Here is a 27,261-nt window from a genome sequence, read left to right on the forward strand (position 1 = left end):
ACTTTTACTCTGCTAGAGCATATCTGAAGGCTGGGAGATGTCTAGTACCACACACTCAAGAAAAAGACAAGGAATATTCTTCGTCTCAGAAACAATAAAATATACAACACAAGACTGCTAGCAGTGTAACAGCCCTATAAATTGCATTTTAAAAAGAAATGTATAATAATGTTTTTAAAGTTCTAGCTACAGAAGATTCTTTAATGTTATCCTTCAATTATCAGCATAGAGTTTAAAATGACAGGTTCTCAAACAAAGAAGTTTTTCCACTGAAATAACAGGCTATCAATGGTTTCAGATACTGAGATGCATTTAAGATTTTCCCAATCTCAGCCTGATACTGCTGAAATTCTTAAACCTTCACTGAACCCAGGAAAAATCATGCTTACCTGAAACATAGCCTCATTTGTAATACAGGTGCTTTTTTCCCCCCCTTTATATAGCAACTCATGACCATAGACCTAAACAGATACATTACATAGGATCTACCTTTTTCATTTCTCAAGTTTTGAGCAAGAGTAAAATTCATGCTGGATCTTTCAATAAGCAGATCTTGAAAAAATGGAACAAGACTGTATTTTTAAGAAAAGTAGTAGCATCTATAAGTGAATAACACAATACTGATCACCATTATAAAAACAATAGATGCACAGTTGACATCCAAAGGGAGACACAATTTTCTCACAAAAGGAAGCACTGTGGAGATAACAGCAACTACAGACTTTCATTCACGATGGAATACCAAGGGCCACATTATAGGCACAGATCTGAGCTCTTAAGACACTAGAGAGCTGGCAGAGGTCAACACACGCTCCCCACCAGACTGAGAGTCTCAGTAAATAGCTCAGGCCAAAAGCCAACTTCCAGTCAACCGGAATCAGGTGAGATGGCTCCAACCCTTCTTCAAATGAAAAACCAAGTATGACAGAAGTGTGCAGGAGATGGCAAGAGGGATAGGTGGCTGGAGGAGATGGTGAGAGACAGATTAGAAGGAAAAGAAATCCCTAAAATAGCTAACTAACTAAAAAAAAGAAAAAGGCCTTTGTCCTCAGAACAACATAGTCATTAAGAAATAGGCCACATAGCTGTAACTTTTGGCTGGCTGCTCTTTGAGGCTGTAAACTGTGTTTATTTGTATTTAATATTGATGAGGTTTGTGCTCTGGCATCTCCCAACTCTGCTGAATAGGCAACACTAAAGAGTAATTAAAATCCCTTGATTTCAGCCTAGGTTCACCTTAATCAGAAAGCTTTCCAGTGAAACTGCTCTGGGCATACATGGACATTACCAAGCAGAGAATGTGGCTAATCACTTACAAGACAGTGAAATTATTCTGGATGTATTTGTGAAAAGAACTTAGCTCAGTCCAGCCTAACAGCTTCGTTTAGTATGTTCTCACTATCTTGGGATTTTACAAAGTCTGACGAAATCTGAAAACTCAGTCTGACACAAATATCAGTGCAGAAATCTGTGTCTTTTTAAAGCAGTTTTAAGAAAAAGAACACGCACTGCACCTTTCTCAATCAAATTTTCTTATAAAATCAGATCTATTGTTATTTTAAAAAATCTTTCAAAACCAGGTAAAAAAAATTAGAACACCCATGCCTGCAAAATTCCTGCCAAAGATGTTTGCTCTCGAGCACAGGGCAAATAAAAATACAAATTATATTACTAAGCCCTGAGAAGAACTTTAGAAACCTCAGGGCAAAAGCAACCTTTGGGCAATATTCAAGGCTGTCAAGACACATAAAGCACCAGAAAAGTCACCCTCCAGCAATGGGTAATTACTATATACAGATACAAGTAAGCACGCTGGGGGGCAAAGGCACTGCTGCCACTGACTGCAGCGGGCTAGGAGAAGGCCTTTCCACATTTAAGAAATGTCAGCACTCCAAGGGCTCTCTTTATGACCAGAAAAAAAACGAAAGTACAGTGGAGAGAAGTAAAGTAGGACATAAAATTTTATTCTGAAATGATCTCTGGCCACAACAGTAAAATGTAACAAATATTCACTAGAACAGTCTCAACTCCTGTCATCAGCTGTACAATACATACAGTATCATAAAACTGGCCACTAGGATTAAAACCCACTACAACATCTTTAATGTTAAGTGGCAACAGCAGCATCTCACAGAAAATTATACATAAATATATACACAGTCCACATTCAATCATTTTTCACATGTTTTCAGTACACACAGTTGCAGCATATTACAGTCACGTGTCTAAGTTGTTGCCCAATAAAAACCCAAGCTTAGACGTAGTTGTAGCAGTTGAACTAAGTAATTACAATTTGTAGCAGAGATGTACAAGCCCCTAGAAACAATAATTCACAAATGTTATTTTATTTAAATGCTACCATAGCATTATACTGGGCAATATTCTAATCTTTGCTGACTGGAAAAAGAGTTCTTTTTGTACTTATCCCAAATATTACTGATGAGAAAAAAATACTAACAAATGGAGAGCATTAAATAATGCACACTCTTTCCTAAAGATTCTAATATTGCCCGATGCTACTTATGTCTTAAGTGTTTTCAACGTTCCCATGAAGTCATTTATAACTCCAAACCACCCACCAAGTTAAAAGTGGCTTAAGTGCCTTGCACCCAAATTGTAAAAATCCCTGGCCACCTTTATAAGAGCCAGGCACATATAAAAGGAATGCACTTTGGTTCATACCAAATGCCCTGGGATTAAATCACACTATAAAACTAAAGAGTTTGAGGTAAATTTTTACAAATACAGTTGACTTCTGTCTAGTGTCACTATAACAAAAACTTATTTCAAAAAAATTAATTTGATGTTAAAATACAACCAATGAGGAAGGGCCATCTTTAACCCCTTAACGAGACATACTACAAGAACAGTTTCCTCTTCACCCTAGCAGTGTGATTGCCTTATTGTTTCTATTAAGGCCTGGATCATCTACAGGATGTTTTAAGACAGGTATAGCACTTAAAAATAGTTTTCATCCCTACTAACCAGTATTCCAAGGGTTAAAGAGGCCAAGACGCATGCCCTACAACACGGCATTTGTAACAAAAGGCACATTGTTAACACCAAGGGCACAATCCATCCTCTATCCTTAATCTACATATCTTGCATCACTCTCTTGTTCCAACACACTTAAGTGGTAATGAACCAGTGGTGCAAGAAACTGAGCCAAGTGAGACTGCAACCAAAGACAACACTGTGCTATTACTAAATCTGAAAATAGCTCAGACATCCCCAGACAATGGTAACATGTGAGACTAAGCACTGTTTCCAAGCCAACTTCTATCAGCCTAATTATCAGAGCCCTTAGAATAAAATCACATCAAAGCAAGAGGCAATGTCCTCCCCCCTCTGTTTTTAGGGGTATAAATAAGCTACAATAAAAAGCAGCCGCATCACATAAAAACCATGATGTAGCTGCTCCTTTAGCATAGAGGAAGTTCCACTGTATCTGGGTTAAAAAAATAGCTCTGCATACTATATTTTGGCCTTTAAGTTTCCGGTAGCATTTACGACCAACGTGGATCATAAATGCATTATTGGCATTAAGAACAGGTTACATGAAAATTTAGTGGTTGTAGCCCATTAATGATCCATGAATATTATATTTTTACCTTAAGTTGACATGAAAAGCAGGAACATGTATCAATATCTCCTTTAAAATATATTAAGGAAGGTGATTCTTCTTTCACTCAACATCAGCATCCCTATTTCCTAACTTTTGCAGGAAGAGTTAAAGTAGAAAGGAATAGTAAAGCCAAGTAGGTGGTGGAGAAAGTAAAGATTCCCTGTTACTGTAGAAAAATACACAATATTGTATTCCCACAGTCAAGAGAGTCAGTTAATTTTACATGAGAATTAATATATCTCTTTTCCAGACTCAGAATTTACTGACCATAATTTACTGGGTATTCACACGCTAAAATCCACTTCTCTTAGCTGTATTATTATATTTCATTTTTAACATGATTTCATACATGTTTACATATTGCACTTACACACATTGTATAAAGTTGTGAACATTTAACACTAAATAATTTAATTTGACTAGAGGCAGGAAGTTATCTTTCTATTTAAAAAAGTAAGAAAAATGGTTGATTGACAGTCTAATTTTTACAGTTATCAATCAACAAATACCATCCTCTACTCAGAAATTATTTTTGGAGCTTCTTTAGGTGTTGACTTTTTGGCAAGAAGGTCAGCGATATGTTTCCTGAGAATTCTGTCATTTTGTCCTTATATCCCTCCCCCAGTCTTACATTAAATTACAAATAAAACAAATCAACAAACAAACAAAAATTAAGCTGTAAGTGGTAAATTAATGAACATGAAGGAGAACTTAACCGGAAACTTTCTTGGCCTCTCAGGGGACCATGCTTTAAGTATTTTTCATAATTTGTACAAGTAACTCAGTAAAATATGTGTATATAGATGTTGTTTATAAGCAAAGTTACTGACATTTAATGCAATCCATTCTAGTATGTCCTGTTTTAACATCCATAAACCCTTCTAGATTATGTTCTACTTTGTTTAAAATTCCCTTTTCATATGTTTTATACATCCAATGTAGTCCACAGCCATTGTATGTATTAAAATATTGACCTCAGATTTCAAACTGTTCCTGTTGAAAACATGCTACAACGTGTGAATACTTCTTTCCTAGGTCTAGGTACTATTCCTCAGTAAAGACCATTTTTCTTCCATGAATGCAGTTAAAAGAAAGAAAAACCAAGCATTAGTACACACACACACGAACAAATCTACACATGTCTCTAACTGTTCTTTCAAAGTTAATTTTCAGCTACAGATGACAAAGATTAAATCAAATTCCAAGCATTTAACTTTCCTTTGATAATTGTCCCTTATTAGAAATTATCTAGGATGGTGTCTTTCAACTGAAAAGCTATCCACTGAGGATGTTTCCCACTACCTTTAAGCTGTCTAAGGTGAAGTACTCCTCTACAGGAAGCAATGTTGTAACATTGTGTTTGTCCCTACATGTAGATTTGATCTGAAGTGTAAATGTACTAGAGAATTCACAGTCACACAAACACCATCAGAAGAAGTAAAAGCAATCTTGCAATACATGTAGTATAACAGTCTGGAAGTTACAGTGTAAAACTGACAGAACGAGTACTTCTGTCTATGTGACTCTGGGAGACCAAGCTGCACATTAGAAAAAAACAGAAGAGAAGAAAGAAAAAAAAATGAGAACCTCAGTGTGAATGCTCAATGTTATAGACCTGAAATGAAGTCCAGAACATCTTGCTTTACCAACTCATCTGTCACGTTCAAATTCAGAGGAACAGACACACTGCCATCTTCATGCTTTCCAAGATTGCCCATTCCTCTCACTGTATCACATGGCATGCAAATTAAGACAGTCATTTTAGCCCTGACATTCTTATTTTTTGCAATATATTTAAATGTTTGTTTTAATCAAAGTTCATTACTTTTGAATAGAGAAAGCATTCCATAGGAGGTGATCATATCATTAGTGATCCCACTACTTTCTCTGGGCTACCACACAGAAAATGGCAATGTAACATGCTCCACTTCAAATGACAAGTTTACAAGTGCTTAACTGTATTCTTTGAGCGTTCTCCCTGGAGTCCAGCCAGTCATAGGTGTAAGTGTTCACAGAATCAAGACCAAACCCATAAAATCCAAAAAGTGGTCTTCCAAATTTACCCCAGGTGAAAACTAGTATGAGTCATGGAAGAGAAAGGTTAATACCTTTGATACCACGCTGCAATGCATGACAGTCATGTTGTAACCAGTGGCCTGCCACTGATGTTTATTACTGTGTCACACTAGTTACAGTAAGGCTAATTGTACTGTAGAAGACAAACATTTTAAAAAATAAGTATAAAAACTTAAAGCATTGTCCCCGTGTTTTTATAAAAACAAATCAACATTTCTTACATTTAAAATGAGTGCTGAAAGATACAAATGAATAGATTTATTGAGCAAATAAAAATGTATATCTGAGCTAATTTTTCATACAAATAAGGCTCAGCCACATTGTATTTCTCATATTAACAGCATTGGGTTTTCAAACTCAGCTAACGAGTTTTGGCAACACTGTTCTTTGCTGAATATTCCCATTGGCATCTGTCATCTGTGCCAAATTAGTCCTCAGTTTTGAAGCTGAGCTTGAAGTCGGAGGTAACTTGGAAATTGATGTTATAGCACCAGTGCTCTCTGTAATTCTCTTTGCTGAGGCCTTTTCCCCAGCTGGAGGTTTTGGCAACCGTCTCCTTAGCCAGGGATGCCGCAAAGCCTGGCTGGGTGTCATACGGATAGCAGGATCCCATTCTAAACACTGTTTTAAGAAGTCAAGGAAGAGGGGATCATCACATCCCTTTAATGCGTTACCCCATTCTCTGCTCTCTGGTGGGCCACGCAGTTTTCCCCTCCGAGAGCGTCCACCATTAAGTATTACAGAGCCATCAGACAAGGTTGTGATGCTGCAATAGCGGGGATAACCCTTAGAGCTCACAAAGTTTTTGGCTCGCTTGGATGCATCTAAGAGTTTTGGAGAAGGCATGCCCAACAGTTCAATCATACAAGCCAGTTGGTCTCCTTCATCTTCTCCAGGTAAAAGTGGATAACCAGTTAGAAGCTCTGCTAGGATACAGCCCAAGCTCCACATATCTATGGGCATCCCATAACGAGCACCAAGGATGACTTCAGGTGCACGATAAAACCGTGACTGAATGTAAGTGTAGACACGCTGATGGTCGTAACAACTTGAGCCAAAATCAATCACTTTAATACCACTTCTACCTTGTTGCTTCAACAGAATGTTCTCAGGTTTAAGGTCACAGTGAATGATTCTGTTTTTGTGCAAAGCATCCAAGCACTGTAAAATTGAGTGGGCAAACTTGCGAACCAAAGGCAGGCTAAAGCCCTGAAACTTGTTTTTCTTTATTAATTCATAAAGGTTCATGCTCAGCAACTCAAATGTCATGCAGATATGGCTGCGGAATGTGAAGTTTTCCAACATGTGAATAACATTCATGTTGTTATCCTTATCTTGTTTCCGGAGATGTTCCAGGATCTTAATTTCTTCTGCAGCTTGGCGGTGGAAACGTTTTTCATTTCTCACCATTTTTAGTGCCACATGCTGATGCATCTTGTGATCGTAGGCCTTCACCACCTGCCCAAAGCTTCCTTTCCCTATAACTTTCAGGACTTCATACCTGTATGCAATATGATCATGGGGTACTTGTATGTAAGACCCTTGGTCATCATCATAGCCGCAATTGTTTGAACCACCAATCACACCTTGCCGTTTCTTTGCATTTGGACCCAAGAAGTATATTTCAGGGTAGCTAAAAATCTCATGATGCTCAAAAGCTGTTAATTTTTGCATGTATTGCTTCATGGCCTGCTCTGGTGTGATAACAGAGGTTTTCACCTTGCCTGTTCCATCTGTAGATTTTAAAGAGCTGGAGCTTCCTTGTCGTCTGTGAGTACTCTCTGACTGTCTGTCCTGAACCACTGGCAATCCAGATTTGCCTAGTGTTGTAAGTCCATTTGGCTGTGTTGTCAGAACCGTCCTCTTGTTACTATTATCTTCAAAGAGTTGCTGAACCTGGATTTGTCCATGGCTACCAACATGGAGGTGCTCATTCATTGTGTGCTTACTGCCTCCAACCTAGAATCAAAAATAAATACATACCCAGTTAACAAGAAAGACATGAACTCTATGCTTCAACATTCATTCTGCAACTCACCATTCTGCCTAAATAACCTCAAAATGAAGTATTTTCTTAGAAGTCAGTTGTTTGCAGACAATCTAAGAAATACAGCACATATACTGTGATACTGCTGGATGCTATTAAATTTCCCGATCCTTGTTTCTCAAATGCTATTTTCATGACTCTCCAAAATGTTTCCAAGAAGGCAATCACAAATGCGCTACTGTTACAAGTTAACAATTTCTCCAAGGAATTTTCAAGGCAGCAGTCCTATAACATCAAGATGCATGCTTGAGGGACATCAGACTTTGTAGAAAACAGTATCAGTTTTACCCTGGAGACCAATATATAATGCCTGCTAGAATTTACATGGCTAAGGCTCTCCCAGTCACCTATTTTCAGAAATCAAGATTTTAACTTGTCCCTAAATTTGCTATATATCAAAAGTTCCAGATATATTTTTAAGCAATAAGGAATGTGCTGTGACATGCACAAAGAGAAAAAGAACATTTCTGAAGTTAAGAGATGTCATTTACTGCTTGCAATTGAGACAGTCACAATTCAGCAAAACATTCCTATCAATGAAGAAATAAGCACAGCTTTTAGCACTTTCCCACACCAGTCTTACAATAACTTTTAACTAAGATGAGATTTGAGGCCTGATGCACACTTGAGTAGAAAGGAAATCTTTGCCTTAAGGAACATACAAGTAACTTTATTTTAAAGGAATGGAAAAAAAGCAATAGTTGATTTTAGAAATTACATTTGTTCTTGACAGCGTTCACAAGAGACTAAATAGCTGCATTGAGCAGTTTCCAGCAAATAACTACTGCACTAAACCTGTTATTTTTAAGGAGAAACAAGAAATTTACAAGCATATAGGTGCTATTAAAATAGCTGTCCTTAGAATTCCTCATTTGCTCTAAAGTAGAGGAAAATTAATTTGTCTTATGTCTGGTCTTATACAAATGTGGGAAGAATTCCCCCGCTGTCTCTCAAGCTGATTCACCGGTCTTAATATTTATGCCAAATTACTAGTGAAAAGTTCACTGATATGTCAGACAGATATCAAGCCAGGACTGAGAGCACTTTTCATCCGAACCTTATTTTTAGTAGGCATCTAAGGATAACACATTCCCTGTTCACTTAAGATTGCTGAAATGAAATCGAAAATGACAGCTGTGTGCTGTAATATAAGGCAATGAAATCTGTGCTGCAACAGCAGAAGTGCTTCCTAATGAGAAAACGCAGCCACGCAACGCAGACTCGAGCATACTTTGTGCTTCTGTTAAGGTATCAGTTTGATATGGCAGAAGTCTGCTTTTGCAAATTGTTCCCAAAGACTTGCCAGCTAGACACGGGCTTCACCTTTGGACAATATTTTGAAATCTGCGGCTCTGAAACACATAATAGAAGAGCACGTGTTCTCAGAGATTGCTTCTGTCTTGTTCACTGCTCTTCTGATTCCATTTTGACTCACATTGAATAACTGGTTCATTTTAGTTCACCACTGCAGTTTGACTGTGTATGTTTGTTTGCAGAGAAATTTAGGCTCACACTATCGAATTTAATCAATCTCACAGAAAGCATTACCACACAATCATAATTCAGAGCAAAGATGTTTGTAACATTTAAGCAGGGTGAAGACATAGAGGAAATCAACAAGAATTCCTTTCCTAGTTTGATGTCTCAAAAGCAACAGAAATTAAATCATCAGGAAAACTTAATCAGCTTATCAAGCCTACAGGCAATTCCTTCAGGTCAAATTTGAGGTGCACTGTAGTAGCAGTTTCCTGAAGGTTGCCCTGATCCTCTATATGAACAGCAGTTACTGCAAAGAAAAAAAAAAATCAGCCGCAAGAGCTGCTAAATCACCCATCTCAGAACCAGATCTAGTTTAGTAAGATGTCAGAGGTTCAGCACATGCAGCATTGCAGAACTGTGTAAGAAAGGCACAATGAAGCAGCAGAGTAACCATACAAGGACTCAAGCTAGGAAATTCCAGGTACAAACATGTCTTCTGCAGCACTAGTTGAACAACAAAGCAGAACATATCTGCACAAACTGGGAGTAGACAACACTAATGTAGACAATGAGTAGAAAGAGTATAGCAGAGAAAACCATCTTTAAGCATTTCTTAATCCAAGTACTCATTGTCACAGCTCACACCTTGAATTTTTTTTTTTTTTCTCTCAAGTCACCTGTTTTCGGAGTTAACTATCTTCTACCCTTCCTAAGCACTGTTTATGTCAATATATGCATTGAGAACTTCTTCAAGGATTGGGAAAAGCCCAAATATTTATTCCCTCTCGAAAGGGACTAAAGAGTTCTTTTTTCTAAAAGTGTGTTTGCAAACACATTCTAAAGTGTAAACCACGTAGCTCTGCTTCCTGCACCTTCAGGCAGTCTCATGGTTTCTTTTGTTGCTGACAAGTTGGCTCTTCTTCTTTAAGCAGCAGAATGAAATCACCAGCATTATCCCAACTTCAATCCAAATCCAAAGTGACTGGTTTTGCCAGTTTCAGTCAGCTGCTACTTGGGAATGCAAATGCAGATGCAGACAGTAGCACTGGTTTTCTTTGTGGAAGAAAAGACACCACATTAGCACAGACTCTATTCCAAAAGCTGTGGGGAAGAAGAGAGCTCTTCTTTCAAAAAGCCTGACAGGAGTTTCAGAGCTATGAGACATATCACAACCACAAAGTCAATATGAAAAATGGACTTTCCTCATCTCAGAGTACTGCCTGCACAAGAATCACCACATCTTCTATTTCCAAGCTGGATGAGGGTTGGACTTGCACCACACCTTTGCTCTGCCTATCTACTTCTGGCTACTGAGTGTCTGAGATTGCTGTCAAGTTCAGGCTTGCACTACTTACAAGGTCCATGGGCTTCACCAGTGACACTGTAAGTTCCTGAACCACAACTACTGGGTTTGGGAAGCTACAAAGGATTATAGTCTTAGTCCAGTACCAAACTGTTCTCAATACAAAGAAGCTTTTCAACTAAAACCATAAGGCTGAGAGATCTACAACACGTTTCCATTTTGCTTCTGCAGAACCAATAACCTACACAGCTGACCACCTATGAGCACTTACGAAGCTTACTTATTATATACTGTATTGCCTGTGCTCAAACCCATCCACACCTTCTAAGATTTACACGTTTTTGTAGCACACATCTTCAAAAACTGATGTACACATTTGTCTATAAAACATATTGAAATAACAGGTAAGTTTGAACTCAAAGAACTCATCTTCCTGAATCTTCTGGCAACATCAATTACATAACAGCAAGTGTTACAATGGAATGTTTTTTTCCCTCTCAATAGTTTTTCATAATTTCAACATTGATGTTACGATTTTACTTTAACTTTGGTTTGTTCAGTTTATGGAAGTTGATGACTATGCCGAAAACATTCACTTACTCTTTGAAATAGATACATCAAGCAAAGCAAAACAAAACAAAGCAAAAATACACCCTAAACTATAATCAATAAATCAATCAATAAATAAATAAACCCCAAAACTTTTATTTGCGGGGTGGGAGTACTTGGAGTTTGGTTTTTTCGCTTTGTATGCACAAATGGGTTTAGAGACAGAACAGTAACTTACTGTACTTAGACCACGGACCTGTAACAACACAGAAGTAGCATAAAGATGAGTCCACTTTGCTAACAAGAAGGCAAACCCATTGACAATTCCTTTGCAGTAACACTCAGCCAATGCATTGGTCTGTTTCAAGACCTACAAGACTATAACTATAGGATTGAACACCACTGGAGCATATACCTCTTCTCAATTTTAAAAGCATCAAGATATTATGTAATGGTATCACATTCCAGCTTTGTAACAGTCACTTGCTGTGATTATTAGCACCCTATAAAACCATCCAAGGTAGGACCATGATTCAGCTATATATTATCTTTTTATTTTGAGCAAAACCACAGAAAAAAAGATTTTGCTGTCAATCAGAATCTAAAATAAAATAAATCTTAATAATAAAGCAATCATGATGGCCTGTTGAAATACTGCACAGGAATAAGATGTTATTATCTGCTATTATTTTGCATAGATGACGACAAGGGAGAAAGAGTGTTCTAAAGTAGTAACTTAATTAAAGAATAATTGTTACACTCTATACCCCTCTCTTTACAGCATTTCTGGGTGTGCCAATTTCAGCTCTACTGTGTCTAACACACACTAGAGGCATATGGTATCAGGTGTAGCATGCTTCACTGCCTATTTTTTTGATTACAGCCTGAAATGTACAAAAGGCCTTCTTTTTCCTTGATAAACTAAATCAGCAGCATTCCTCTGTTCAGAACTAAAAATACTTGCTAATTAGTACCATAATAATGCCAGATTATCATAATGGTTGTATTAGGAGTATGAATCTTATACACCAAAAAAGATTAAGCCCCTGTTGAGCTTGTGGCTCAACAAGAGCTGTAGAAAAAACACACCATTTGGATTTTTTGTTGTTGTTGTATCTGGTCAATATAAGCTCATTTTTTTGAAAAGTAAACTTTAGACAGCACCTATGTTCACAGACAGAACTATGGCTCAAGAATGATACCAACTCTTAATTTTTTTCCATCCTGTTAGGACTCCAAGGGTACAGTGAGTTTGAACATTTCTGGGACACCCTGCACTTATTACACATGATGAAACCCAAAAGGACAGACAACGCAAATAAGCTGAAGTATATAAATATGAAAGATGTGCCTAGATGTACTGCAGTCCCCGCAAGCACAGTTACCAATTGTTAGAGCCCAAATTTCAGAGACTCCCTGCCCACCCCTCCTCACCCTTAAAAGTTAAGATAGCTTCATTTTCCCTCTAGATTCAAGTTTTATATAGAAGGAGAAATATCCGAAGAAAACTAGATATAGTGAAATCCAGGTCGTGACTGCATAGTTATTTCACTTAATGTGACAGCATTTCTGTTGCAATTTAATACATGAAAACACCACAACAGGAAGGCATTTTTTTTGGTTTTACCTCCTTTAAAGCAGATGCCCACAGTAAAAATTTGCAGCATGTGACATACCAGATCCTCATATTAACAGCGTTCAGGAATCTGTTCCATTATAATGTAAATTAATTTAAAAAAATTAAATTTAAAAACATTAAGCTTAATACTGAATGATTGATGCAAAAGTACATGAAAGAGCATTCAACTGTGGTGGCAAAAGACAATAGGTTTGCCATACAGAAATCTTAGAAAAGGCTTGAAGAGGGAGGGAACTGAATCATGCACTGTAAATGGGTTGTTGCTACAGTGCTAGAGAAGAGGATAAAAACATTAATACTGCTTTACTGCAAAAGAAACAGCTAGAGTGCAGAATGCAGGGATACATGCCAAGTAAGAAAGAACAGAGATGGAGGTAGGCAGAAGACAGAGACAAGTCTTGAAGAGGGACTCACAGACAGGTGGGGATTTACACAAACAGAGCAGCAGGCAAGCAATATAATCTCTACTGCTGCATGTCAAGTGGATGTAAGAACACCACAGTGAAACAGGAGAGAATGAACAGGAAAAGGTTCCAATCATCAAGGCAAGAACTTAAGCCCTCAAAAGAGAAAGCAATGACTTTGGAGAGGAAAATGAAGAGGATGACATGTTGGAAATAAGTTCTTGGTTTCGACCATAAGGCAAAAAAGATAGTCAGGGGTGGAAGTAGACACAAATAAGCCTAGGATGAAGCCAGACTTCAAAAAAAAATAAGCAAAACCTTTCCCTGGTACAACACATAACTGCCTGCTTAGCAACAAAGGGTGCTGTGCTCGGAGAGACTGCAGCCAAAACCTCTGTCCGTTTTTATAAAGCCTGTGTAAAACAGCATATTCCCCCCCTTCCACTCATGCTACTATAATCTACCAAACAATGACATTTCACTTGAAACTAGGAGACCACAGTTTCACTAGAGGCTAGATGACACAACTCTCTACTGCAAGGAATATGATAGGTAGTAGATTTCTTCTCTGTATGAATTAAAAGAAAAACTTTTCAGCTTAAACAAAGCTCAATCTCAGTTTCTCTTCACAACTAGTATACACACAATGCACACACTTATACCCAAACATCAATGAGTTCACCCATTTAAGCACACTGTACCTTCTGGAAGTTTTAACACAAATACTCCATTTTTAGCTATTAGAGAAGTCACATAGATACAACGGAGATGAAAAGACAATAAGCAAATGAACACAAAGAAGGAAAATCATTTAAGAAAACTGAAATGTTTCATTTCAGCTAGGTCTGAATGAAGTGGTGGGATATAAAGCCAATGGTTTCAATCTGTCAGTGTCACCTGAGGTCAGTAGGACTGAGTTTACAGTAAGATCACATAACAGATACTGCCCTTTTTTTTTAGGGCAAAATCCAGCATTCCGATGTCATATCTGATCCTTACCGCAAAAAGTTATGTTAGCCAACCACAAAATAATCACCAATGAAATTCAGAAAGGCAGTCTGAGGTGTTTCCATAACAGCACCCCAGGCTAAATAAATACTGTAGAGTAGGCCCTGTATCACAAAGGCAAGGCAGACTTTGGAACAGTCAGAATCTAGAGGGACATGAAGCACAGTCATATAATGCTTGATCATCCCTGTGTGCTTCCATAATTATTTCATCTCTATGTACACACATACATACATATGCTATATATAAACATATCCATCCATACAAAATAATGTACTTATAAAAATACTTGAGAGACAGAAATATAACACTTGAACACCCCCTGAATGCTTTCATAAGGACTTCATTTTTACATATGTATCTATTTATGCACAGACACCATATAATACACATACACAAAAATCTATGTATAAAAATATCAAAATTCTATACTTCCAAAATTAGTAAGCAGTCACAGATAAACAGCTAAACCACCACACTTTCACAAATTCTAAATTAAGTCTGGGCTCTGCTACATGTGGGCCCCTGATATTTGTGGGCCCTACTGTAAATGCACTTCCATGACTGGGGTCCAGGCTGTTTGTACTGTATTCCCTCTTCTATAATTTTATTAAAAAAACCCTAAGCTGTTGCCCCAACTCTAAAATCAAGCAGCACTTAACTGGCCTACGAATATGAAAAAACTGGCCTTTCATAGTAATGAGCAATTCAGACATACGCCCTAGCTACATAAATATACAATGATGTTGATTTCAAGCATGCAGCTCCACCTTGAATTTGCAGAATACTCATCATTCCTTTTGAGAATATCCAACATATACTTATTTTTTTAATTTAAGCCAATTCCTTCTATAAATGGACTTGAATAAGATGCTTTTACCCCAGAAGCTACATGGAAAGTCACTGAAACACTAATATCTAAATGCATAGTTTTACCTTCCATTAGCCCATAGTCACATTACCATTTAAAGCTCTGCCATATGTTTACAAAGATAGTATGTGAGCTTCCACGAAGAACTCATTTATTCCATGAAAAGTATGCCATCGATAACTTTCAGGATCAGTATGAAATGTTTCACAATCTAAAAGGAAATGTATGCAATAAAAATTTCAGATATTTAGTGTTAACATGACAGCATAGAGACCCCTCTCTCTATTCTGTCATGACTTCAGGACAGAGATATCTTCTCTTATCCATATATAGTGTCATACTCGGGAAGTTTCATTCCTAGTAGATTAACTAGAAGTGGGAGACAATGTGAGATATCACAGAACCAGAAAATAACATCCTTTTCATGCCATCAGCGATTATTTCTTTATAGGTAAACTACTGCAGCAATAAAGGTAGATTCATCCAATTATTGTCCCTGAGCACAGTGATAGCTTTTTCTAGGGAAGAGACTGATCGGCCTGAGCTAATCAGACATATAAAGGAGAAAGTAGTCTTCATTTTTCACCACAGTTCATGCAACCCTTTAATCACAGTGACTAACCTCATTGCCAAAACAATGTCATCTCAAAAAATGCATCTACCAGAATAGCTCGTCTATGAGAGTGTGAAAGATCGAATTTGTCACTGAAAATGAGACATAAAATCAGACTGAAAGGGGAGCTGGGGCAAGAGAAAGCAGCGTGTGCAATGACAGCGTCCCAGCCTCACAGCAAACATGCAAATTTCATCCAGCCTGCAGAAATTCAACGCGCTTTGCTTCAGCACCATGAGCCTCTGGGTGCCCGTGAGCACTCGGTCCCTCCACGGGGCACACGCGGCGAGCGGCGACGGCGCGGCGAAACCCCGGGGTCAGACGCCCGTTCCCCGCACCCCATCCACCCCCCGCCCTGTACCCCGGCTCACCGTGTGGGAGGCGTTGCTGGCCCTGAGCGGCGGCAATGCGAGGGGCGATGGCGGGCCGGTCCCAGCTCCTGCCCGGGAGACCCCGGCTCCAGTGCCTGGGGAAGACTGCAGCGGGCGGCCGCTGTCCCCTGCCCTGCCTGCGGAGAGCAGAGGGGTGAGCGCGGAGGGCAGCAGCGGCCCCTCGGGCCTCGTCGGGGCGGCGGCGGCCCCGGCGCTCGGCCGGCACCGCCGCCCGTCTTGCTTTGGGCAGAAGCCATTAAAAGCTAATCACCGCCGCGGCGCACACACGCACCGATCCGGCTAATAGCGCAGGCGGGCCGTGCTCGCCCGGCTAAACCCTTCATCCGAGATTAACCCGCCACCGGCAGGCGCCTAACCGGGAGAACGAGCCGGCTCTGCTCCGCGCACGCCTCGAGGCTGGACGGCTGCCCGTCCCCCCCGAGCCGTCTGGCCCGGCGAAATCCCGGCGCCGCCGGGGACCTGCCGGGAGTTCACAAGTCTGCAGCGCGAAGCAGAGGCGAACACCGTTGCCCCTTGTCAAACGCGGCCGCTCCGGCACTCGCGGCGACCCCCAGTTCTCCCTGGGTCGTTTCCCCAAGTGTTTTCTCTCGGCCCCTCACCACTTGCTCCCCCGAGACAAACTCGCCATCCCGCACGACAGCAGCTCGCCGGAGCCCAACGTGCAGCCCCCGACAGCCCCCCCGGGCTCGGCTGCCGCGGGGGGGGGTGGGGGTGGATCAGTGTTCGGCACACAGGGCACCGCTGCGGCGCCAGCCGCAGGGCGCCCGAGCCCCCCGTCCTCCGTCCCCCCTCCGCCGGGCCTCCGCAGCCCGGCCCAGCGGTGGCTATCGCGGCGGCCCACTCGCTCCTTACCAGCTGGGTAGGCAGCACCAGCGGCGGCGCTAGCTGAGGGTTTTCTGGTTAACATGGCCGCTGGAGAGGAGGGAGAGGAAAAGGCATGTCAGGGTGGCTCTCCTCCGCTGCTCCTCGGCCTCTCCGGGCGGTGTCTGCCTCTCTTCTCCGATCAGCTACACCCAGGCCCAGACACGTCCTGCGCTGCATCCCCCTGGCTCCGGGCCCGCCGGACAGACCCTCCAACGGCCCGCCGTCGCCTCCCGCCGCAGCCGCAGCAGCAGCAGCCGGGCCGCCGCCGCAGCCCCCGGCCCAAGCTCATCACCTCCCCCGCCCCCGCCCCGATCGCCCCGGTCCCCTCGCACGGAGGAGGGAGCAGCAGCAGGCGGCCGGACGGAACCCTCCTCCTCGCGCGGCGGAGCGGGGACAAACAGCGCACAGCAGCGGCAGTCCCCGCCCCGCCGTCCGCGTCCCCTCCCTCCGTCCCTCCCTGCCGCTCCCTCGCGTTCCCTACCGCTCCGCCGCCGCGGAGGCGGCGCGGCCCGCGGCTCCCCCCGGGCCCGCACGTGCCCCCGCCCGCACAACGGCCGCGCCGGCCGCGCGTCCCCGCGCCCGTACAACGGCCGCCGCGCTGGGCCCGGGCGCGCGCCCGGCCGTTGGTCACCCCGGCGGCACAGCCATGTCTGTGCCGGGCAGGGAGAGACACAGGGACAGAGACAGGGACAGGCACAGGGACAGGCACAGGCCGCCCGGCCAGCCCCCGCCCCGACAAGGCCCGTGGTTGCACGGGCAAGGGGGAGATGCCGGCGGGAAAGTCGGCGTGTGCGGGAATCGTGGGGAGGGGAGAGGAGCTCCTCTCCCGCTCCTCAGGCAGCGGGGTTCGCTCTGCCAGACTGGAAGGACAAAGGTGGCCCCGTAGGAGGAATATTAAATAACTTGAAATGTGTAGAGGGATGAATACTTAAAAAAATGGTAGTGAGGTAAAAGAAGCTTTTGGGATTGCCCTGGAGGCGTAAGTGCCCCAGCCTAGAACGAGGGAAAGGAGAGTGCGAGGGGCTGTACTGGCCTTGTTTTCCAAACTGCGCGACGTGCTTAGTGGAGTACAATGCTTTGAATTCCTGGTTTGTCCGTTTGAACGTCACTGCAGCCAAAAATAGATGACTAAACATTTGCTCTGCTTGGGACAGCATTGAAATGAACTGTCTTACCTATGCTCAACCTTTTTTGAAGTCCATACAGACCTCGCAGGTTTTCGTTTTTGAAACAGCTGGTAGATGTGTAGACAGACCTCCCTTCATCCCCTTCCACAGAAGAGAAAAAAAATGAATCTCCCCTTTTCTTATGCCTAAGGAAAAAAAAAAATCTGCTTCTTTGCCTCTTCCCATGCCACAGATACGTGTATAAGCAAAGACATTTCCTGTACTGGTACAAAGAAATAAACAATTTCCCTAACCCCTCCTGTCATGCAGAGAAAACAATCATACTTTCTCCCATCCACACCCACCTAATCTTTTCCTTCACTGTAGCTGAAAAAAAGCTTTGTCTTCCTCAATATCCCTGTAGATGTCCACAGGCCCTCCCTGTGTCCTTTCCCATTGGCTGCCAGGTGTATAAATGGTGTTTTCTGATTACTTTCTGTATTTTCTCATAATTTTCAGAAGCTGCGCATGCACATCAAAGCTATCTGAATATCAAACACTGCAATAACATTAGTGTTCTCAGATATCTTAAACGTTTCAGGAATGAAAAAAAAATACTTTTCTAGTTAGTCTAAAGAGGGGAAGGGCTTGTTCACCTTCAAGCTGGATAAGAAAAACCAGAATTGATATCAATTATGTTTCCATAGGGCTTGCAGGAGTTTTTCATTTTAAATGATGTGCCTTTTCTGAGTGTCGATGTCACAGATGGTTTCATGCACGTTCTGGGGTTAGTTACACCTTAACATTGAGATAAGACAAAGCCCACTAAGTGCTCTGTTTCAACTCCTTTCCAGTCAGGTACACTATCAACAGTATGCCTTCCACAGTTTATTCAACATTCTTGGACTGCTATGCATACTATGTAAAAAATTGAGCTAGTCTATCACATAGTAAACAGTATTTTAACTCAGTGGGAACACATTACATTGGTACCTGTCCTCTTTCTAAAACTGTGTGCACTGTAGGCATTCATCTTGAAGCCTGCGAGTGTCCTTGGGCCTGTTTGGATGCCTTTCTTTCTCTCTCTCTGTCACTTTCTCCATCTGCAACCCATCTGCTGTCAAAGATGGAGTAGTAGTACCTGACGGAGTCTGAAGTGGAACTCAAGATAAGGGCAAGCCCATCTTGATTCCTTCTGAATGCAATGCAAGCAACTTCGGTTTAAAAGCCTCTTTCATGCAGGATTTAGGTTGATAAAGAGGAGGAACGTGCTAATATAATTGTAAAATACCTTGGCTGCAAATAGCAATGCCTTTAACAGCCTCTTCAAAATCATAGAGGCGGATATATAAAGAAAAGAAGAAAGCAAAGCCTAAATACTCAAAGACAAAGGAAAGGTTAATTCTTTCACACCAAGTCTTACCCTCAGGAATCTGAAATATGTCCTGTTGAGTGGCCACAAAACTTTTTTCTTTCTAATACTGGCCATACTGAACATATCAGCACTTTCCAGACCAGTGCTACACAGGATGAGATCAACAGACTTAAGTTCCCAGGACAGAAATAAGTATTAAGCATCTCACAGGAGAAAGTGTATGGTTCTCAGAAATTAGAGAGCAAAATGAATTAGGGTTTTATTGATCCTTTTTCCTGCTCACGCAGTTTTTATTACCCAAAGGTGTGAACTAACCTGTAATGATAGAAGATTAGTCTTCCCTTTCTTGCAAACAAATCTACTGAGTGTTCATGAGTGACAGATTACTTAGAATCATAAAACAGTTTAGGTTGGAAGGGACTTTTAAAGGCCATCTGGTCCGACCCCCTGCAATGAGCAGGGACAGTTTCAAAAAGATCAGGTTGCTCAGAGCCCTGTTCAGCCTGATCTTGACTGTTTCCAGGGAAGAGGCATCTTCTACCTCTCTGATGGCACCACCTATGCCGAAGATCTCTTACTCATATCTAGTCTAAATCTACCCCCTTTTAGTTTAAAAACAGTGCCTCTTGTCTTATCGCAACAGGTCCTACCAAAAAAGTTTGTCCCCATCTTTCTCATAAGCCCTCCTTAAGTATCAAAAGGCCACAATAAGGTTTCCCTGGGGCCTTTTCTTCTCCAGACTGAACAACACCGGTTCTCTCAGCCTATCTTCACAGGGCAGGTACTCCATTCCTCTCATCATTTTTGTGGCCTTCCTCTGGACCCACTCCAACAGGTCGAACAGGTACTTGCAAGGGACTTGTAAGATAATGTCATCAAAGCACTTGTTTTTAGGAGAAATACCTGAAAGCTTTCTTTCCATATAGGTACCCAAAGAGGCCTGCAGACTGAAAAGTGCCAGCTCAGTGGGGCACAGGCACTACTGGTTCTGTACCACAATGAACACCTAAGGAAGAAGGTGAAGAGGCAGCAGTTGATAGTGCTGATGGAATCAGAAGGCTGTTTGCCACAGCTGTCTTGAAGAGGCTTGGGTTGGTCTGTTACAGATATTATTCTCCCATGATAAACTATACCAAGTGTTCTAGAAAAAAAATTAACAACTGTCTGGTAAAAATGATGTGGTGAAATCGCAACCATTAAATAAGAAAATTAAAAGTCATTAAAAAAAAACCCCAACAGAACCAGAACAGTCTAGAACAAACCATGTTATCTGTAAAACCTTGTCTAAAAGTATTCCTGCCCACATAGTACATTAAAATGCATTATTGAAGATAATATGCTAATACAGAGCGATACAGAACATGCTGTGTTTCCTGAGCCATTCAGTCAGGGCCCTTGTGACCAAGACAGATTCTAAGCAGACTGTGAGGGGCTGCTGAGGTCTGTTTTTTCAGGCTGCCTTGGGGCCCAGTTCATATCTAGTTACCCTGTTAGAACACTGTATCTCCTTAGCATCACTCTGAGATCTCCTATGCCTGTCTACTTACCTCTCTAAAGTGGGTGCTGGTTAGGGTTTAATTATATGAGTCTTTGGTATGTAGTTGTAGGGCAAGCAAGACTGGCTGGTCAGTCACACAGCATCTCCTCCACTGTAGTATTAGCATATGCTTATGTGGTCAGACACCAGGGAATTCCTGAGAAACCATGCATGTCCAAAACTGCAGTGATGACACTGTGGAGCTCTCAGAGTGACGGGTGCAGCCGTTGCTCAGCGCCTTATTATGCTCTGACTATTCTCATCAGACACTGCAAACTATTTTGGCTTTAGATAAATGACCTCTAGGTAAAGCAAATACAAGACTCCTCGAACATCATGGGCTTGAAGGACATGGCACTTAGGGCCATGGTTTAGTGGTGGACTTGGTAGTGTTAGATTAATTTTTAGGTTTGATGAACTTAAGGGTTCTTCCCAATCTAAAAATGATTCTATGATTCTATGAAAAGTAGAGATAAGACAAGCCTAGAACAAAGAACAAAAAGTGTGGTTCTCTGCTATCTTTTAACTGTCCCCTCATACTAAGCAGAATCTTTACTCATTCTCAACATCTTTTAAAATGTTCTAGGACCTAAGCTATTTAAAAATACATGATTTTTTCCCCATTGTTTTTGTGTAGCAAACCTTAGATGCTGAGGTAGAAACATTAAACCACTTAGAATATGTCTCACCATCAATTAAACAAGGGTCCAAGTCTGTTGTCTCAGCCAGTAATATGCATTTTAAAAGTAAACCCTTAAGCCCACTAAGTGGTTGCCTCAGGATGGCCTGAACATAATCAGCACCAGGTTCTCATTAATTTGTTGTGGATAATTTAGGCATGACTGTGTACACTACAGTGTTGTCTTTCAGCAGTTCATGCTGAGAACAGTGTAGGCAGTTCAAAATACAGCAGCCTACAAATAATAGCATTGCAGATGGAAAGCGCACCAGTCGGGGCTCGACTAGCTCTCAAACATGCACTTCACTGTTTGGCACACGTGTAAGGTTTGCGACTCTACCCTCCCTCTACCATTCCCAGAAACAAAAAATTCCCAGCGGAGCATCACCTGCAACTTAGAATAAAATCGTATTTCAATGCAATTATAAAAAAATGAGGTTATGTATTCAGAGCAAGAGTGTAGAGAGTTACTGCCACAAGTCAGCTTGCTAGTACATATTCATACGGACATGAGGGTATATGAAGCTAAACTGGCATGCCAAGTTCAGGTGTTCATTGGCCCTCATTCCAGTGTATGTTCTGTTGAGGTTAAACTTTATTCTGTATTCAAGGGTTTAAGAACTGCTATTTAAGAACACATAATTCACAATTTCTTTTACCATATTAAGACAAACTAAGGATGTTTTAGTGGTCAGTGAGTTCACCCTGAAGAGAATCTCTGAGATCCTGTAAGTCTATTAGCACACAAGTAATTTTTTATTCTTCTGCTATTACAGCTATATTGTGGGAGACTATCTCACAACATGTTTGTATTTTAGTGCTGGCAAATTGCATATTAAGTAAAATATGCAATTTTCATATTTTCACCAGACTATGCCAATGTTTCTAAATTTCTGTATTATATATTTCCTATCTAATTTCTGGATTCTTGTAGAATTAATATTCATTAGAACATTAGACTTATTCCTTTGTGTATATTCTCAGCATGTATAATGGAAGGAGAAATATTCCTGTTTTCCTGTCTCATACAGCAGAAGCAATCCAGATGTAATCCATGGAGTAGCATTAATATAAAATTAATCTTAGGGAAAAAGCCTAATGCTGGCTGATTCTTTTAGCTGATGGCACACCCTCCTTTATATACTCAAGAAAAAAGTGAACCTTTTGAACAAGAAAAGCAGGAAATTACTTATGTGTCCTTAGCCCTTCTCCTTCTGTGGACACTTCCCACCATGTTGTGAAGCTCCTCTGTTTCTGCAGCTACGCAAACAAAGGAAGATGTGATAATTGCAGAGACATAAATTAAAACTACTGTCTCTCATGTCACTTGAATGTTAATCTTTCCTAAAAAGGTCCTATAAAACAACTGTTACTGCAAGAGTAGTACACAAATGATAGTTAGGATTTCTACCAAACTCTTTCAGAGAGAAACCACAAACTTGTTAAACCTTCTGTCATTTCTGAATTCATTTCCTGTTCTAACCACCTTGAAAATCAATATGTGGAAGGTCAGGGTAATCTTTCTTGCACTCATTGTGTGGGCTACTCAGTTTCAGAACCAGCTGTTCATGCATGGGGTTAGTCCCAGCTGTTGAAACTCTGGTAACATTTGCTCATCCAATTCCACATGTGAAAAAAAAGAGACTTAACTTTAAAGGTTTTACTAGAGTCAGCTACTCTCCACAGCAGTGTTTCATGGAAGCTGGGAATTAATTCTGTCAGGTGAGAGGTTTTAGCTCCCCTGAGTCAGTGGGCCCAGTATCTCGCAGGGTGTCTGAGAAATGACACACCTCACTCAATTGTGATAAGCTCATTAAAATCACTGCTCTACGAAAGCGCAAAACTGAGACATAGTTAAAAGATAATGGGTCAGAGGAACTCAGAATCCTGAAAGAACTCCAACCAAGTTCTTTTCCTCACCCAGGCTTTCTCTGGGCAGAATTTATTGATAATAACAGAAAAATGAATCATTAAGTCCCACAGCCCTAGTGTTATATTATTAACTAATATAATATACTGTCAGGATTTACATGGGAACTTTTGAGTTAAACCATGAGCCACTTGCTGAAAAGCAAATTTAAGGCTATATGCTGGGAAAGAACTTTCTCATTAAAATATAATCAAGGTTTGTTAGGCAACAAGAAAAGAACCAACCTGATGTGCTGAATTAAACTGAGTGGGAACTAAAGATATCAGATAGCTGTGAAGAGTTCTTCAGCTCCCCATTTTACAAGGTGCAAGCCTTACATGGATTTACCATGGGAAAAACAGACTAAATCTCTTGAGTGCACAAAATAAGAAGAGCCCCTGACCATATTTTCTAAGGATAGTAGGTGCAACACACACAGTACTTTTTCTTCTGTAATGACCCTCCTTACCCTTCTCCATTTATCTCTGTGAAAAGGGTTTTAAGTGAGCATGGTCTGACTGCTAGTTGAGTAACAAGAAGGGATGTGCAGGCATGTATTTATAGTGGGGAGGGAAAGTTAAGAGTGATCTTCTTGATGCCCCGTTCAATAACTTGTTACTGGTCCTTTCGTGTGGAAGTACCCTATGCTGCCCAGCCTCTTATTTACACTGCTGTGTGAATGCTTGGTGGATGTGTCTGTTCAGGTGTGAAAATGAAACAGAGGCTTTAATTTACTATCATCATTTGTAATCTCCTTCCAAAAGAATAACACACAAACAGTTCACAATAGATTCAGAAAATTGAAACTTAAAATCACTGTATAATTTGGAAAATTAAATAAATAAAGGAAAATTCCTGCAGATGTTCTACAAATAGAGAAAAAGAGAAAGCAGGCCCAAGGGATATTTCAGTATGTTTGCTACTTTATTAGTAAAATTAATACCAGTGGTTTCAAAAAGACCACTCACACACAGTTCCTCTTTTGATTAGAATCTGGGCTTTGAATTATACAACAAATCTTTTGCTTAGCTGAAATTTTAATTTTAATTTGCAGAAGGGTAGGGATTGCTACCTACAGGTAATTCTCTATAAACGGATTTAATTGTGTGTGAAATGGGTAACATTGAACACGTGGGGCTAGGCTTAATAAGTGCCTAGTCCATAAAAGGAAATCACATGTGGCAGAAAATATAGGTGCCAATGCCCATTCCTGTGCTTGGAAAAGTGTGCTGTGAAGTGGTGTCAAAGCAGATAGACAGAAACTACAGGTGACACAAATACCGTGGATATTTCTCCTTGCACGAGCTGGCCAGTTCAAGAATATCTTCTGAAGATGCCATCTGTATATTCTTTAGAGAAAAAGAGTCACTGTCATCACAGAGTCCCCTTCTGTACAATAAACTAATGGCAAAAGCACTCGTTTGGCAAAGTTCAGTACATTGGACCTTAAGTCTCTGAAGGTGTGTAACAAACTACAAGCTGCTGAATCTGGAAACAGGAGTTCATTACTCACTGAGCCAAAGAGACGAAGTGTTACAGAAGAGAAGTGCTAAAGAAAAAGAAGACTATTGCTGTGAGGTTAGACTTTAAAAGTGGTTTTTAAATGTTACAGAAAGCAGGGTAATATTCTGTCTCCCCAGTCATGCAACATGCAAAGTTTTTGTGAGCATTTTGAGTTCAGGTGAGCATTTTCAAAAAGGGTTTAACTTCAGTTTATAAAGGCTAATGATCTATTTCTGTAAACAGAAAATGCACTGAAAAATGGGCAGTAAAAACCCAAGAGACAAGAAAGGACGAAAGTACAGGGTAAGAAAGATAACATGAAAAAGATTAAGGAAAGCCACGTAGAAAGAGAAAAGAGGATGAAGCAAAGAAGCAAAATACAATCATCTTTTATTTTCTGACATTAGGTTCCTGGTAGAGTGACCTTTGCCTTTTTCCATCTCTCCATTCAGTGCTGTTTTCACTTTTATGTTTTAAGTCAACTTTTTTCTTCTACTTCTTCTGGTCTTGTTTTGCTCTCCTAACATTGTCCTTCAATCAGTAGGAGGCTGCAGATGGACCACGTCTGTCTGTCTCCCAATATGTTATGTCCTTACAGTGCTATTTCCTTCCAGGAATCAGAGTGGATGATGATTGGAATCCTGCTGTCTGCAGGGCATCAGCTAGGGAAAAGGAGAGCTGGAAGTGTGAGAGAATGACTGGACAGGATCAGTGGGCTTAGGAGTGAGTAAAGTTTAAGGGGATTTTCCCTAATGCAAATAACTCACTGCTTGTTCAGTTTCTTTCCTGAGGGCTCTGTGCTAGTCCTACCCCTTCAGCTGAAGAATTTGTGTCTTGGGCACTTTCCCATGAGTGTTGCTGCAGCGCAAGTAGGCACAGGGGAATGGGAACCCACTGGTGACAGCCTCCTGGGGAGAGAATTGGGGCCCTGAAAGGTAAACTTAAAAAATTTAAATTTTCTAAGAAAGTGACTTTCTAAAAGCTCATTAATTTCAAGTCAATCAATTTTTGCTAAATCGATGTTTTATTTTATCCTATTGTACATTTATTTCTAGGTCCTTCCTTCCCTCACACCAAACTTGTTAGATTTATCCAGTCTGCAATCAAAGGTGTAAGTTCTTCCCGTATGCTGAAGTCCTCTGCTTCCATTGCTGTGCTTTTGGTTGGCATGGAGGACTATAAAATGAATGTTATCCTGGCAGCCAGGTGTTCATGGTGGCAATGACATCTTCCCAATTAGCTTTCTGGATAAGATTTTCAACTTGCACTTCAATTGCTCAGTAAAGCATGCCAAGCTTCTTGTCACTGTGAGATACCCTAGATACTGTGAAGGACTCCACATTCCTGAGAGACTCTTATTGCAAGTTGACAACAATTCAGGTTTTCTGACTCAAATGGCACCTCAAAATGGCATGGTCAAAGGGATGAATTCATTAATCACTGGGTAGATAAAGATTCATTCAGGCAGCAAAAAGGTATCTTCTCTTGGAAGTTGTAATGGGTTGCCAGACTGGCAACTGTACATAAATTACAGTTTCAAGAATATGTACTAAGTCATCTATTTCTGAGAGGTAACACAAGCCATGTGTGATGTGAGGTTAAAACATAGGTCTAAGACATTTTCAGTGCCTGGAGAGTGCCACTGAACAGAGAGGTGATATATATACTGCCAAAATGAAAGTGAAAACATTTTTTTCATAGCAAGTACTTCTCTCTGGCTTTTAATGAAGTAATGCAGTATAAATATGTGCCACTAACTTTCGTTTTCATTTTTGTTTTTTGTTTTAGATAATTAAGTCTCCCTTGGCAAAGTGCCAGAACCACAGGAAACAAACCAGGGGACCAGAGACACAGGAGCTGATGAGAATGGAGTACACTTTTCATAAGGATACCTGATTATTTTTATAATGTATTTCTTAAAATAATTTTCCTCTTTTGGCTTTTAGACAAAGTTGTAGTTGCTGCCTCCAAGACTTAAAGTAGAAATTCCACACTGCTCCACAGCTTTTTCCAAATCCTGTAAGAATGCAAAATTGGTTCATTTCCTAGAGTTTACCCATGGTATTCATTTCAGAAGAGCTTTCTCTTTTCAGACTGAAATCTGGACTGCAAAGAAGTATGCACATTGTTTCATATACATACAGATTTATTTTTTCATACGGAAAGATAAATAATCAGAACATGTTGATCCCTTGAGAAGATAAGGTTTTTGAGTAAATATTCAACTGTTATAGCATTAGATGTGCTGAAACAAGATCAGTCGAATATAGCAGACCACCCAT

General features: G+C 40.8%; 1 protein-coding gene across 3 annotated transcripts; it reads right to left on the minus strand.

Annotated features, from left to right (window-relative positions):
• Window positions 1–1,943: 1,943 nt before the first annotated feature.
• Window positions 1,944–17,397, minus strand: DYRK2 (dual specificity tyrosine phosphorylation regulated kinase 2). Of its 3 annotated transcripts, XM_017822172.1 has the most exons (4): window positions 17,352–17,391; window positions 16,859–16,918; window positions 15,986–16,122; window positions 1,944–7,660 (listed from the first exon to the last, which is right to left on the minus strand). In XM_017822172.1, the coding sequence occupies exons 2-4, from the start codon at window positions 16,911–16,913 to the stop codon at window positions 6,059–6,061; spliced, it is 1,794 nt and encodes a 597-aa protein (XP_017677661.1). In that variant the 5' UTR covers window positions 16,914–16,918; window positions 17,352–17,391; the 3' UTR covers window positions 1,944–6,058. The 3 variants fall into 3 exon arrangements, with proteins under 3 accessions (XP_017677661.1, XP_017677663.1, XP_017677662.1); XM_017822174.1 differs by lacking the exons at window positions 15,986–16,122; window positions 16,859–16,918 and having other exon boundaries at window positions 17,352–17,397; XM_017822173.1 differs by lacking the exons at window positions 15,986–16,122; window positions 17,352–17,391 and having other exon boundaries at window positions 16,859–17,133.
• Window positions 17,398–27,261: the final 9,864 nt, after the last annotated feature.

Source organism: Lepidothrix coronata, unplaced genomic scaffold (assembly GCF_001604755.1).
Source record: "Lepidothrix coronata isolate B3197 unplaced genomic scaffold, Lepidothrix_coronata-1.0 Scaffold95, whole genome shotgun sequence".
Lineage (NCBI taxonomy): Eukaryota > Metazoa > Chordata > Aves > Passeriformes > Pipridae > Lepidothrix > Lepidothrix coronata.